Source organism: Podarcis bocagei (genome assembly GCF_964188305.1).
Source record: "Podarcis bocagei genome assembly, chromosome: 6".
NCBI classification, from domain to species: domain Eukaryota; kingdom Metazoa; phylum Chordata; class Lepidosauria; order Squamata; family Lacertidae; genus Podarcis; species Podarcis bocagei.
This window is the reverse complement of record NC_138130.1, coordinates 27,316,813-27,331,740: the sequence shown is the minus strand read 5'-3', so window position 1 is coordinate 27,331,740 and position 14,928 is coordinate 27,316,813. Positions and strand designations below refer to the sequence as shown.

General features: G+C 41.2%; 1 protein-coding gene across 3 annotated transcripts in view; it reads right to left on the bottom strand.

The window, feature by feature from the left end:
• ATP11A (ATPase phospholipid transporting 11A) overlaps positions 1-14,928 on the bottom strand; it is a 112,308-nt gene that overhangs the window by 41,194 nt on the left and 56,186 nt on the right. For all 3 annotated transcript variants that reach the window (XM_081198297.1, XM_081198298.1, XM_081198296.1), the window contains exons 6-16: positions 13,271-13,399; positions 12,423-12,526; positions 10,647-10,697; positions 9,061-9,125; positions 7,857-7,938; positions 5,807-5,957; positions 4,449-4,646; positions 3,411-3,584; positions 1,931-2,094; positions 773-844; positions 419-492 (exon numbers count right to left, since the gene is read on the bottom strand). In XM_081198297.1, coding sequence (XP_081054423.1) covers positions 419-492; positions 773-844; positions 1,931-2,094; positions 3,411-3,584; positions 4,449-4,646; positions 5,807-5,957; positions 7,857-7,938; positions 9,061-9,125; positions 10,647-10,697; positions 12,423-12,526; positions 13,271-13,399 — 1,264 coding nt within the window. The remainder of the gene's footprint in view (positions 1-418; positions 493-772; positions 845-1,930; positions 2,095-3,410; positions 3,585-4,448; positions 4,647-5,806; positions 5,958-7,856; positions 7,939-9,060; positions 9,126-10,646; positions 10,698-12,422; positions 12,527-13,270; positions 13,400-14,928) is intronic.

The following is a 14,928-nucleotide window of genomic DNA, read 5'->3' as shown; positions in this document are numbered from 1 at the left end:
TCCGTGATAATCTGAGGCCCTTCTTCATGTACTCCCTTCCACAACAGGTCTGGAGGGTGAGAACGGGGCCTTTTTGGCAGGGGCTCCCCGTTTGTGGAATGCTCTCCCCAGGGAGGTTTGCCTAGCGCCTTCGCTACATATCTTTATGTGAGGAGCTAAAACGTTCCTCTGTAACCAGGCCTTTGGCTGATTAAACAGTCTATGGCCTTTTAAATGTGTTTGTGGGAGGGGGGTGGTATTTGTTGTTGTCCTTATGATAGGTATTTTGTGTTTTCATTTTGTATTTTTATGTGATAAAGCACCCTGTGATCTTTGGATGAAGGGCAGTATATAAATTTAATAAATAAGTAATAGATTTCAGACTTAAACCAAGTTCCCAAGAGCTTAGGGACTATACTTTTTTCTTTTCTTTAAGTACCTTTTGCCGATTTAACTATCACACTCATTCGTCTCCTTACAGAATCAAAACTAAGGATTTCCAATAGTTCAAACCTAAAGGGGGGAAAACAAGGACATGTTGTAATAACGTAATTTTATATATATACACACACACGGAGTAAAACAGATATAAATCCATGGTCCCTGTGAGATAAACATAGCGTTTCATTAAACTCCATACCCTTGGCTCAAAATCCAAACTGACAGACTTGCAAATCACCCCCGTAATAAACCATACAATCAACGAAGCAAAGTGTTTTTCTCAAAGTTAACTTTTTAAAAGGACATTAAAGACAAAACATACTTATGTACAGGACAACAGTGCACAACTTACCTTTCAATATCATTTTCTCGATTCAAGATTTCCATAAAATTGTCCTTCAGTCTTAAATAGGTGTAACCAAGCCTGAAATTCAACCGTAGATACACATCAGAAGTTACAACAACTAACTGTATGCCACCGAGTTTACAGTAGACTGAACTGTGTGGCGGGTTGTGTATTACTAGAAACAAACTTCTCTAAATTTCATTTACAGATCACAAAAGTTATTATTTGCTCAAGCTGGCTCAAGATTCCTATGTGGTTTTGTTTCTCATTTCAATGTTTTGAGAACAATCCTACCACATAAGCTGCTCCCACAGTTCAGGACCATTACTTTCCACCACTTTTCAAAAACACTTTACTTTTGGCTCCCCCTGTACTCTTGTATGGACATACAGACACACCTAAGTACCTCATCTGTGGCATGTTCACCACACCCAAATGACAAGAATCAAGTAAGTATACGATGAGGATGGTATTAATCTTTTCCTCCCCAAAAGATATGGGCACAGAAGTACCTAGACCTACAGACACCTGGACCTGATTAGAGCCTGCTTCATAACAAGTAGATTATCCCCATATGATAAGTTATCATCCCTGCCCCAATCCAGGATGTTCCCATTGCAAAACATACCTGCTTCAAAGCTCTTAAGGCAAAACACTCCCTCACTTTGACCACCTGCTCTAATATTGTGCTGGCAGGAATAGCAGAGTAGTCCTTAGTGTCCCATTACACATATGGCCTGTAAAGCTGTACAGCTGTTGTGCTGTACCTTGTAATGAAATTCTACCTTTCTGTTTCTTGTCCATGCTCTCTCTACCGCCTCTGTCGCCCTGCATGCCTCCCCCTTCTGCTAATGTTAACAGTTCTACCAGCTCTGAGCCACACAAGTTCTCTCCAGGAACAGTAACCGGGTTTGAGAAAGCAGAAGAAAAGTTTATTTTTCAACAAAGACATTCAAACAACACCTCCCACGCAGCAAGGCCTGACCTCTCCCCCTCTCTCCATTTCCTGTGTCCTCTTCACTTTCATTTTACCCTCAGCATGTCTCTCACTTCAGGGACACCTTCACAAAGATATTTCTCCCCAATGTCTGCCTTTGGAGTTACTATCAAAGGAAAAGAGTCTCAGCTCTCACACAATCTGAAAAAAGGCATTATGGTCCATACCTCTGAATCCCTTCAACTAAAGCAACTTCATCAGGGGACGATGAAATATACACAGCAGACCTCCCCGACAGCTGTGCTTTCTTCAACCCATCCACGTTGTCATCTTCCTTCACTTGAATGGTGTGACAAAGGCACAGAGCACGAAAAAAGAGTTCTTCTCTGTCCTAATAAAGAAGAAGAAGAGTTTGGACTTGATATCCTGCCTTTCACTCTTCTTAAGGAGTCTCAAAGCAGCTAACATTCTCCTTTCCCTTCCTCCCCCACAACAAGCACTCTGTGAGGTGAGTGGGGCTGAGAGATTTCAGAGAAGTGTGACTGGCCCAAGGTCACCCAGCAGCTGCGTGTGGAGGAGCGGAGACGCGAACCAGGTTCACCAGATTACGAGTCCACCGCTCTTAACCACCCACCACGCTGGCTCCCAAGGAGAACGCTGATCACACAGATTTCCAACTCCGAGGGAATTAGCAACCACATTTAATACTTTGCACATGTAACAGTAGCAGCTGAACAGACTAGATTGCCATGCATTATTTAAGTTCACACACTAAATTCTTTTGGTAAGTTAAAGGTTGTTTGTGGGAGGAAAGTTGCCCATCCTACACTCTGGCGTCACCTGAGATGCTTTAAAGGCCTCTACTTCTACGGACTAAGTTAGGGACGCGGGTGGCGCTGTGGGTTAAACCACAGAGCCTAGGACTTGCTGATCAGAAGGTCGGTGGTTCGAATCCCCGTGACGGGGTGAGCTCCCATTGCTCAGTCTCTGCTCCTGCCAACCTAGCAGTTCGAAAGCATGTCAAAGTGCAAGTAGATAAATAGGTACCGCCCCAGTGGGAAGGCAAATGGCGTTTCCGTGCGCTGCTCTGGTTCACCAGAAGTGGCTTAGTCATGCTGGCCACATGACCCGGAAGCTGTACGCCGGCTCCCTCGGCCAGTAAAGCGAGATGAGTGCCGCAACCCCAGAGTCGGCCACGACTGGACCTAATGGTCAGGGGTCCCTTTACCCTTTACCTTTACAGACTAAGTGGGACCCTCCTAAGCAATACAGGATGCTGTTGCTCCCCCTTAGTACCCTAGAGTCCTCCCTATCTCTGGACTCTCATTTATGTTTCAAACCAGTTCATCTTTGAACAACAGTGACTTTATTAAGAAGCTACCATTAGAATAGAAAAGGATTGCAAATGATTTAGCATACTGAATGGATAAATTGCTGTAAGCTACTTTAATTTGAAGTGTTTTTGTCTTCGCTAGCTTGTTTGGAGCAAGGGTATCCTTCAGCTTTGCAAACTATTATTTGTAAATATTATGAGCAACAGTTCTTGAGTTACAGCAAAGCAGGAATGTCGTATTAACAAAGGGGGGGGGGATGGAAGATTCTGAAAGCAAAATTCCTACCTGACAAAAAGCTACTTTATTTAACTGAGCCCCCCAACTGTCATGTTTTCAGTATTTAATAATAATAATAATAATAAAATCTTCGTACTTTGCCACTTCCTCCTGGGGAAGAATCAATCATATCAATACCAGCAGAATCAGGGAGAATTTGGCCATTACAGATGATATGAGGAACATACACATGGCCCTCAATGCAGCATTCTATGAACTCCATATTGTTCTCTGTTAAGGTCCCTGTTTTATCTGTGAAGACATATTCAACCTGAAGAGAAACAGATAGAACAATTAAGAATTAAAACAAGAAGAACAGAGCTGGGGGGCAAGGCAGGGGAAGTCAGATATTTCAATAGATGAAGGTTTTATGTGATAACTTTTTTGTCCTCTGTCCTTGAAAAAGCATGCAGTACTAGTCTTTTCCAGGTGAGGCATAGGAACTTCCAGCCCATGGGCTCAACCTGGTTCACCAGAACTCTTTATTCAGTTCTCGGCATTATCCATACGACACTGAAATGCGTCCAGTTCTGGGCACCACCACTTAAGAAGGAGATTGACAAGCTGGAAAATGTGCAGAGGAGGGCGACCAAGATAACCAAGGGTCTGGAAACCATGCCTTATGAGGAACGGTCGAGGGAGTTGGGTATGCTTAGCCTGGGAAAGAAGAATTTGAGAGATATAATAGCCATCTTCAGATGGCTGTCACGTGGAAGATGGCGAAAGCTTGTCTTTTCCTGCTCCGGAGAGAAGGGCTCGATCCAATGGATTCAAGTTACAAGAAAGGAGATTCTGACTAAACATCAGGGATAACTTTCTGACAGTAAGAGCTGCTCAACATTGGAACAAACTCCCTCAGGAAGTTGTGGACTCTCCTTCCTTGGAGGTTTTTAAGCAGAAGTTGGGCGGTCATCTGTCACCGATACTTTTGTTGAGATGACCTCCGGGGTCCCTTCCAATTCTACAGTTCTATGCTTCTATGACACACTGCCTTTTCTTGTCCCATTGTACAGAGAGCTGGCCATGCAGCAGGAAGAGGTATTTCCAAGTAGAATGGTCTTCTCAATATCTGCAGGAATCTAAATATCAGAAACAGCTGCAAGATTTGTAGGATAAATTGTACGTGACTTGTTACCTGCCCCAACTCTTCATTGAGGTCAGACGTATTCACCAGCGGCCCTTCACCTGTTTCTTCATCAAACATTTCTTCATCCCAGGTAAGAAAATAAGAACCAAGAAACTTCTGCATTTCTACTGTGACGTACATGGATACAGGAATGATGTAGTTGAAAAGAACCATGAAGGCAAGGAAATCTGTAAATGCTGTAATAAACTGCCAAGGCGGACGGGTTGGGGTTGGGGGGACAAAAGCAAAGAATTTATTTGGATATACAGTAACAGCAAGAATCTTAGGTGCAATCAAGCAGTTGGATCGACTTCTATCAAACATACATAGGATTGCACTCTTAGGTTGCAATCCTAAGTACATTTACTGCAGAATAAGTCTTATTAATGACTGCACTGTTAGATATTTGAGATATATAACTTAACTCCCTCTCTTACATCCCAGCATAAAATTCTGCCTCATCCAAAATATTCACTGATCTGCTCTGCAAAAACAATCTTTAGGTTTATTATATTGTTTATATTCTAAAATACATATTTTTAAACTGTAGGTGTATCATGAAGAAAAATCAAGTAGTTAGCTTAGGCCCAGTGCAGCCATAATGGGCTTACTCTAATAAACTTGTTGTTGGTGCAAGAAGCTTGTTGGTGCATGAAGAATTGACAAGTTCAAGCACATTCTCCTCCTTGCCTGGCCTTCTGTTCCTTTGCACAGAGCTGCAGACATGGCTTCTGTGTTTCTTAAACTAGTTTTCCACAACATCCCAAGCAGGAAACTGGTTTGAGCATTTCCTTCTTTCCAGTTCATTTTTCCTTGTTCATGTGCTTAAAAAACTGTGGTTTTTTTGAGCAGCCCAATTCACATGCACTTTGCCAGTACTTGCTTTTAACTAACAGAAGCCCCAAAGAAGATACACAGAAAGAAAAAGCTTCTTTATTCAGATTAACCTGTAGGATTGGAAGGGTGGTGGAGCAAAGAATGTTCCATTTTATTTGCAAAGGAAGAACACTCTTGAAGGCATTACCAAGCAATGTAGTTATTGGAGATATGTAAGGGCAGAAATATAGCAAAACTGCATTATCATCATCGTCATCATATGCCATAAGTTGCAGCCACAATGCCGCATAGGTGACAGTAAGGCTTCCATCAATGGAACAGGGAGAAAAGCCATTTTCAGCAATTCCTCCCTCCTCCTCAGAGGGTATGGGAAATCTTCAGAGCAAATTTAGTGAGGCACTGAGGGAGGGGGAAATAACTGAAAATCACTTCTTTTCCCATTCTACTGACAGAAGCCTTATCATCAGCTGTAGTGACACTATTGCGCAAAACCCTTAAATCTTTTATTAAACCTCAAGTTATTCACATACCACATTCCTTTTCCGTTCCAGTTCTGTTTTCTCATTATACCAAGGCTCATCGCGAAACTGCTCACTTTGCCACACGTATTTCAGGACAGTATTTATTAGTGATTTACTGATCAGAATACAGAGGTATACAATAAGAAATACATTCATGGATCTGAAACAAATGAGAGGGAAAGGTTTTTAGCATAAGTAAAAAAAGAGATTTTTTTTAATGTATGTTAGCATGCTTTTGATTTAGTCTAAGCCTTCCCCTCCCTCCATATAAATTTGACATATCTAACAAATGCAGCAAAAGACCTTTTGCAGAAAAGGCATTTGCAATTCATAACAGGGAATAAAGGATTGCACAGTGCATATTACAAAGGTTATCAGTGCTTTTGATGAATCATGACCCACATGTATTATTTTGGTTTTGATAGGTGGACAAATGGGCAAATATCCCTCAGACTATGCACTATAAACCAAACTTTCTACATCCTCGGTTCAACACCAGTTATGATCAGCTCATTCTTCTGGGATGACAGGGCTAGTTGTGAAATTGCCATGACCAAAACCATTATCTTTGTCTGCACAGTACTAACATGTGCATGCAAAGGCATTTCCAAAGAATTCACACTCCCACTTTTCTTCTCAGGAACATGGGAGTGGTGTCTTACATAGGACTGCCACTATTTCATTCTCACAACAAACCTACAGGCGAGGTTAAGGGGGAAAGTACATAAATGAATATGCAACATGCTGCAAGACTGAACGATAATCTGATTTCCCCGGTCCAGATCTAACAATCCAGAAAGGTGTTTTAAATCTGTGCATTTGGCTGTTTCCAGAAGCAAACCAGTGAAGGAGGAACTGGTGGGCCTTTCAGAGTTGTGTTATATTACATGCATTTTGCATAAACCACTATGTGGTTAATGGCAAGCACTGATCACCCAGTATAGTTAGAGGTGCCCCCAAACTTGTACTCCAATGATGGGAAATCATGACTGCTACGAAGACAAAGCAAGAATTTTGTTCCCCCAATTCTTCTCCAGCTCAGATGCAGTGGTAGTTTCCTTGCAGATGGTAAGTCACTGGGAAAGGACTCTCCCGCCCCACTCCCTTCTCTAACAGACTGGTCTGCTGCAATGCAGCACCCAGGAGCCCTGTGGGGAAACTGTGCATTCTTTGGGATATTAGGGGCTTTGAAGGATGGCATGTGCTACATTGCAGCATGGCAGACCACCAAGAGCGGAATGCCCCTCCTTTGCTTCTCCCTATAGCTTGTTGCTGCCATTGGCTGTGCCAGTACCCTATTAAGTAAGGTTTAAGGCAGGCATGTTCAAAGTCCTTTTGGGGGGGCCTAATTCGGCCCCCCAGCCGGTTTTATCTGGCCCCTGTGGCAGTTTATTTATTGGGGTCAAATCCTAAAACAAAACAAAAAACTCAACAACTTTGGGGTAAAATCGTAAAAAAAGGTCGGCCCTGACGCATGTTCACTTCATCACATCTGGCCCTCTTTGAAAAAAGTTGGGACACCCCTGGTTTAAGGGAAGGGGTTTGTGGGGATTGGTGGATATGAAGTGGATCCAATTTTGACTGGTTCAGAAATAAGCCCAAATATTTCCCAGTATAATGTATGAAACAAACTCATGCTTGTCTAAAAGAACAAGACAAGTACAAACAGGAATGGCATCATAAGCAGGGCTTTTCCCCCCAGCTAGAACTCGCTGGAACTGCGTTCCGGCACCTCTCACTTTGGTGCCATTATAAGAGAACAAGGAAGGTGAGTTCCGGCATCTCTTTTTCTAGAAAAATAGCACAGATCAGAACCTTTTCAAAGCTAGCAGTTTTAAACTGGCAATCAAGTGATGACTGTATCCCAATGTGTACGAACAAACAACAGAAGAACAAAACCTTCATAGCAGGCTTACGACACGATTAGTTATTTCCAAAACAAACAAACACTGATAGGGGTTTTCGCTGCTTCACATCATGCAGACATTTCCTTTCCTTTCCTGCTTCCTACTGATCTTGCCCACACATATTTGCACATTAGAAGCACTCATAGCTTTACTTTTCCACAGCAGATCGTTTCTGAGATTTTGATTGGTAGTTCAATGCCATTTTTGTTTCCATGCCAGTGTAGATAGCAACACCTGGAACAAACAGAAATACTATTTCATCAAAAAAATATGGAAGTGGGTGAATGTGCATATTATGTAATATTACACACAACCGCTAGCTAATGCAGCTAATTACACATTCTATTAAAAAGGATAGGATTGTGTAGGAGACACAGCTGTGGGCCTGATTTAGTGAGTCTGTTAATGGATGCATTAACAACTGCATACATTCAGCTGCGGGGCTCAGCTGAAACTGGAAGTGGTGGGATAATATTTGTTCAAGTTTTTAGGGGGGAGGGGTTAGGGCAATAAAACACATCTAGCATTTTAGCAGATTTATTCCAGAAGGGCACAAAAAATGTTCATCCATTCAGACTGAGGGCAATGCTGATGAAGGAATCATTTCCCTTACTAGCTCTGTTTTCCCTCCATAATCATATTACCAAATCGGATTGGCTACATAATGTAATGCCATAATTACTATATGACAACCCCCAATTTGATGAGATGGCCAGTGTGACGAAATCTGGGGAAAGGGCAACCCAGAAAAATGGCAACAGACGAAGAAGCATGGAAAGTACAACAACAAGCAGTGAATATTTGCAGAATTAAGTAGTTATTCAGGAATGATTTGATTTGACTTCAAGAACACTATTTTCAGACTCCAAATATAATATATATTAATATATTAAGAGTTATAGAAATTAAACTGTTAAGTTGTGGGTGAACATATCAGACAACACAGCGATTCTTCAAACAGCTCTTGTTTATTCACAGGCCACAACAGAACTGAACTGAAGGGTTCAGCCAGCCTGCTTATATAGAGCTCCAGAACAACGTAACAACTTTGTAACAACTTTCTGTAACTATCCAATCACTGAACGTCACTTTCAATCCCTTATTTGCATACGTGGACCTGAACTATCTACAGTATCCCCTGCTGGCCCAGGGTGAGAACTTAAGTACATAACATAAACCATCGTCATCACCATCAAAATCAAACCGATAACAATCCTTTTCAATGGGTTGTTTTCCCCCACTTTTTTATTTTTTAGCAGAATATCCTCTGTATGACATCAGAAGATGCTGCTGAAACTTAAATCTTCTCATTTATATCTCTGAATTAGGACTGTTATTGCTTTTATAGTCATTTACCAAATATTTTCTCTGTGTTCTTCAACGTAGCTCCTCTAAGAAGCACATTTTCAGATCCCAATGGCCTACAAAGGTAATAAGTGGCAAATATTAATTAACTAACTGAAGTGGCAGCAGGAAGGCAGTGTTTTAAACACAAAATAAATAAGGTTAAGTTTAGAAAAGAAATTAAGTTCACATTTCTGAAATGTCAGGCACCTCCAGATGGCATTTATATTGAGTATTCACCCTGATTCACCTGTATGGAAGTTATATGTTTTCTCCACAAACTCGGGGGACAGCGGGGCAAGCTGTCCCTGAAGGCAGAAGAGGGAGACGGAGCGCTCCGTCTCCCTCTTCTAGCTTCGGGATGGCTGCGCAAACCTGGGGGGGGAAATAAAAAATTTCCCCTTGATTTCCCCCCCAAAAAACTAGGTGCGTGCTATGGGCCGGTGCGTCCTATAGGGCGAAAAATACGGTACTTTTACGTACAAGCCTTATTAGCTGTATTTTAATAAAAATTGTTCAGGGTGGCATTTTAAAAAAAGCATACAAATGCAGAATAAAACAGCATGACATCAGTGGAAAGACTACAACCAGCGTATAAACCCATAAAATATTAAAAGGAAATGCCACTTGAACTCAATATGGATGGCATTAATCTTTCTTTAGCATTTCAGCACTTAAGCACTGGCAACCTTAACAGAAGATTTTAATCTAAGACCATCAGTGCTTTAAAAACCAAAATGTTCTATAAACTCAAGTAGTGCGGTTAACCAGCTAAAAAAGAACTTCTGTGCATTCTAAGAACGGCACATTAAAGGCTTTTTAAAAAGGACTCACTTAGAGTATACTCATTTTTATGGTTGGTTGCACTTGAGGTTGGAGTAGGATGGGGGCAGATTATTAGCCACAATTTCATTCTGGTAAAAGCAAGACAAGGATGTTCACCAATCCTATCATCTAACTTTGTATTTAGCTGCCCAAATTTTAGCATTTGTCCCTCCACTGGCAGCTTCAATGGAAGCCGCATAGAGTTTTGTCCCCATAAACAGTGTCCAGCCATACATAATCAAGTCCTTTCTGTGTCATGTTCAACTACGTGCCTTCCATTCTCTGATGATCTGCTCCCTGATACTGGTGTGGGAGCAGAAGAAAACAGGTGGGCAGAAAGGAATTCGCATCAGGCTCATGGCCCAGCTTTTTCAGGATAATAAAGCTGCCATCTCAAAGAAAACTCAATGCTCCTGATAGTCTTCATGCCTATTCTTTGCATCTGCTTTTCTCTGCTACAACGTGCCACGGTTTCACTTGTTTTGTTGCATATAGTCCAAATTTAACTAGCCCTGACAGGTGCACATGCATGCACTGATTTTTTGAAAACAATATTTCTACGCAACCCCAATACCAAAGTTCTCTGGGTGACGCTGATTAAAATTCTTAAAATGCAATATATTGCAGCACAAAGTAAGCGATAAAATCAAACACCATCAGGTCTTAAAAACTTTTTAAGGGTGGAGGGGAAAAAACTGCCTGGCAGGTTGTCCTATAGTATTTGCTTATGGTAAGGATTGAATAACCCAGGCATTGCATGTTTTAAGTCCTACCTTGCAACAGGCTCATCTCTGTCATGGTAAACATTTATCCGACCAACAAATCTGCAAGAGGAAAAACAGATTAGGAAATACCTCAATATCATTATGCCTGTAGGAATGCAGAGAAGAGTATTCCAGTAATTGTACAGCCTTGCATGCAAATAAGTTCAGCTATTGCCTCTAGGGAGATGAATCACAAATGCACCTTTGAAACGCATTGCATTCCAACCCCTGCTTCAATGCAAAACTTCTACAGCTTGTATCTTTAGCTGTCCCTGGATGCCTCAATGCAAACGCAAAACGGAACACCACAATAAATGAACTTGCCCTTTCACCCAAAACCTATTTCCCTCGTTTCATCATATATTTGTTTACTTCATAGCATTTATATACCGCTTGATTGTAGAAAACCTCAAAGCAGTTTATACGATTACAGTCAAAGTAGGGGTTTTCTTTCATTTGGAGTACTGTATTCATATCCTGACTTCTAATTCCACATACTGTGACAAGATGTTGAAAATCAAAATTTCAGGATGGTGAATGGAGATTATCTCTAAGGGTACACTGACATTACGCGGGGACAATGGAGTAAGATTCTGAAGAGAAAAAGAACAGAGATACTAGGAGAAAGGTAAGCCTGAGTTCCTATGACTGCTTCCAGGTAGGGTTTCCCCCTCAGAGATTGCTGAGGCCTTGTGATCTGATTCATATGCAATTTATATGGGGATATTTCTTCATTATGAATTTTATATACAGTGGGTTAAGAACTTAATTCATTCTTGAGGTCCGTTCTTAACCTGAAACTGTTCCTAACCTGAGGTACCACTTTAGCTAATGGGGGCCTCCCGCTGCCGCCGCACCGCTATTTCTGTTCTCATCCTGAGGTAAAGTTCTTAACCCGAGGTATTACTTCCGGGTTAGCAGAGTCTGTAACCCGAAATGTTTGTAACCCGCAGTACCATTGTATCCCTCTTTTTGCTCGAAAATATTACAGTGGTACCTCTGGATGCGAACGGGATCCATTCCGGAGCCCCGTTTGCATCCAGAAGCTTCTGCGCATGCGCGTGATGTCATTCTGACCATCTGCGCATGCGCGAGCAGCGCAACCCGGAAGTAACGCGCTCCGTTACTTTCGGGTCGCCGCAGCCCGCAACCCAAAAATACTTATCCCAAAGCTACTTCAACCCGAGGTATGACTGTATTACTATTTAAACAACAACAACCATTCTGCTGATTCCAAACCCCACCCCCCTGCTGACCAAATGGAGTATCAGAGAGACAGCAGCAACCATACAGCAGCAGCAGCTCCAGCCTGCAAGCAGTCACTTTTTCTTTGAGGCACTTCCTGTTTCTTTCTCTATCTAGCTGGCATCTGGTAAAACTGGTAAAAGTAGTTGTTGATGTTCCTGCCTCTACACACCTCTGCTCAATCTATCTCAATTACAATGTCACTCAAAGCATTCTCACCTAATTATCAGTTATAGACACACATTCACCTGTGAGAATTAAGGTGTTTTCTTTATGCCTGCCAGCACTAAGCTGGGAGTCAGGAGACACACACACAGAGTTCTCCAAAGAAAGAGAGAGAAGGAAAGAGACAGGAACCAACTCAACTGTACTAAATATGCTGCTTAGACAATAACAACAACAATAACAACAAATTTTATTTGTACCCCATCCTCCCCGGCCAGAGCTTGGCTCAGAGCGGCTAACAGCATATAAATAACACAGTATACATAATTATGGGACAATTGACAATTCAGGAAAATAATTACCACATGTTCTTACTTATAAAGATCAGGCTGAGGTTGTTCACATTCAATGGTAGCATGCAATGTGTCAATATCCTGTTCACTTTGAAAGGCTTTTGTATCTTGGACAGCATAATACGTCTAGAAAGGACAAGAAAGTGTAGTTCAGTATCAAGTCAAGGTGTTTATGAAACTGAAGTGAGAATTTTGAAAATGGAGGGGCCCAAACCAACTTCTGTCATGAGCGCAATGGTCCACTATTGTAAAATTCTGCAATTCTAAATCATTACGAGGTTTCCATAGCACATTGCAAAGTGAGTCAAATATTAATGCCTGCCAAGTTTTAAACTGTTGCACCAGCCCATATTTACAAACAGGAGCAAACCAATTTTTCAAGTGTGTTCCCAAATGTGATTGTTTCGTTTATTAACAGAATATATTCTATCTGCCCTTGACAAAACTGTAAAGCCACAAGGGAATGTTTTATATTCTTTTACAATGACAAAATCTACAACCCTACAAAATGAAATTCACTAGTCGTACCTTGGAAGTCAAATAGAATCTGTTCCAGAAGTCTGTTAGACTTCCAAAACGTTAGAAAACCAAAGCGTGGCTTCTGATTGGCTGCAGGAAGCTCCTGCAGCCAATTGGAAGCCGCGTTGGACGTTCTGCTTCCGAAAATCGTTCGAAAACTGGATCACTCACTTCCGGATTTCGATCGTTCGGGAGCCGATTTGTTCAGGCGTTTGAGATCCAAGGTACAACTGTATAAGGATAACAAGTTTAAGCTATTCTCTCTAATAGTCATATGTACATTATTTAGTGAAGAAGCCTTCAATGCCTATCTTTAACCCTTATATTGACATTTCATCAAATGCTGTTCACCTTATGACTGGATTCACCATCCAAACTTGCTGTCGTAACAAAACATGTTCCATCTGCCCGACTACTGGACAAAAATATTAAGTCACAAGGGAATGTTTCGTCTTCTTTTACCATTACAATATCTCCAACCTGGGAAGAGAAGAGTGTAATCAGTCAATGTTTAAGAAAGCATTTTAAGTTGTCAATCCCAAGTGTCTTAAAAAACGAAAATCCACTGTTGTCCCTGTCTTTCTTGCAGTTGCCTGTGCCTCAGGGACTGAGGCAGCAATCCCATACATCTTGTATGAGAATAAGTGCTCTTTGATGCGGTAAGACTTGCTTCCAAGTAAACATTCACTGCCAGTTCCTACTACGGCAATGGCTATCAAGTCTACCTGCAGAGGTTAAAAGGGAGTTAACAACAGCTATTAATTACAAATGCATAAGAAGTTATCCATGCTGTAACATAATTAGTTTACCCTTCTGTGGATTATATGAACACAGGTAACCTTTCAGCAAACTATCATTTTTAGGACTGCAAAAAGAAAAGAAAAGGTTGCTTTTAAAAAAAAAAAAAAACCAACAACAACCAAATGTCCAAAATTATCCTGTTGCATTATTTCAAAACAAGGCACTTCTACATGATATGTGTGTGTGTGTGTGTGTGTGTGTGTGTGTGTGTGTGTGTGTTTAAGCTCCGCTTAAACTAGAGCAGGATGAAAAATGTGAGCACATTTCTACCAAAAATACAGTCATTTTTCATGTTCTTGTTGGAGTAAAATAATATGCAAAACTAACTCTCTCTCTCTCTCTGTCTCTCTCTCTCTCTCCCTCCAGAGGAATGAGACAGAATCATCTGGCACAGCCTTCTCATTGACCTACTTGGCAAACAAAATAACCTTTCAAAGAATTTTAAATGACATAATTTACAAAGATGTGATCAATTCTTTTCCTAGCCATGGCAACTAACGAACACCCATGTTTGGAAGCACTATACCTCAAAATACTAGATATTAAGGAGAAACAACAGGGGAATGCTGTGCTTTCAAGAACTAAAATAAAACAAGTGTTTCAGGCAGCCATCAAGCTATGCACTCATCTAGAAAACTGCATTTTATTCCCTGCTCAGCCCTTGTTTTTCATTTTTCCCACTCCAACAGTTAGTTAGCATTCCATGCTCACTAAGCATGCTCAGTTCTCAATGAGCTATTTTAGGGTTGCTGTCGTTTTCCGCTTTGGGTTTCCTGACAATTTCTGAATTACAGAAATGAAAGCAAGAAATTCCTATGTGGAAATGGCTTCCATGATGTAATTTTTTAAACATATGGAATACCCTACACTTCTTAATACAATTAAGCTTGATAGCTTAAGATTTGTTCAGTGTCCCTCCCCCATTTAAAGAAGGACTAACCTCTGACTAAAACTTTGCCAACTGCAGTTGTGGCACTCTACATGAGATGCCATTTCCAAGGTGGTTATCACTCATGCCACTGCCACTGCTGGATTTTTAGTAACCAATTTTAAAGGTATACACCTGTGTGCTCAGTACTTAACATCAACCACTAAAAGGCGACAAGTGATGCTGCTCTCTTATGGGTCACCTAGCTCCCGGCACCACTGTTGCATATTTTTAGTGACAGATGAGGATTCCAAAATAACTATTTCTCTATTTGCATCCT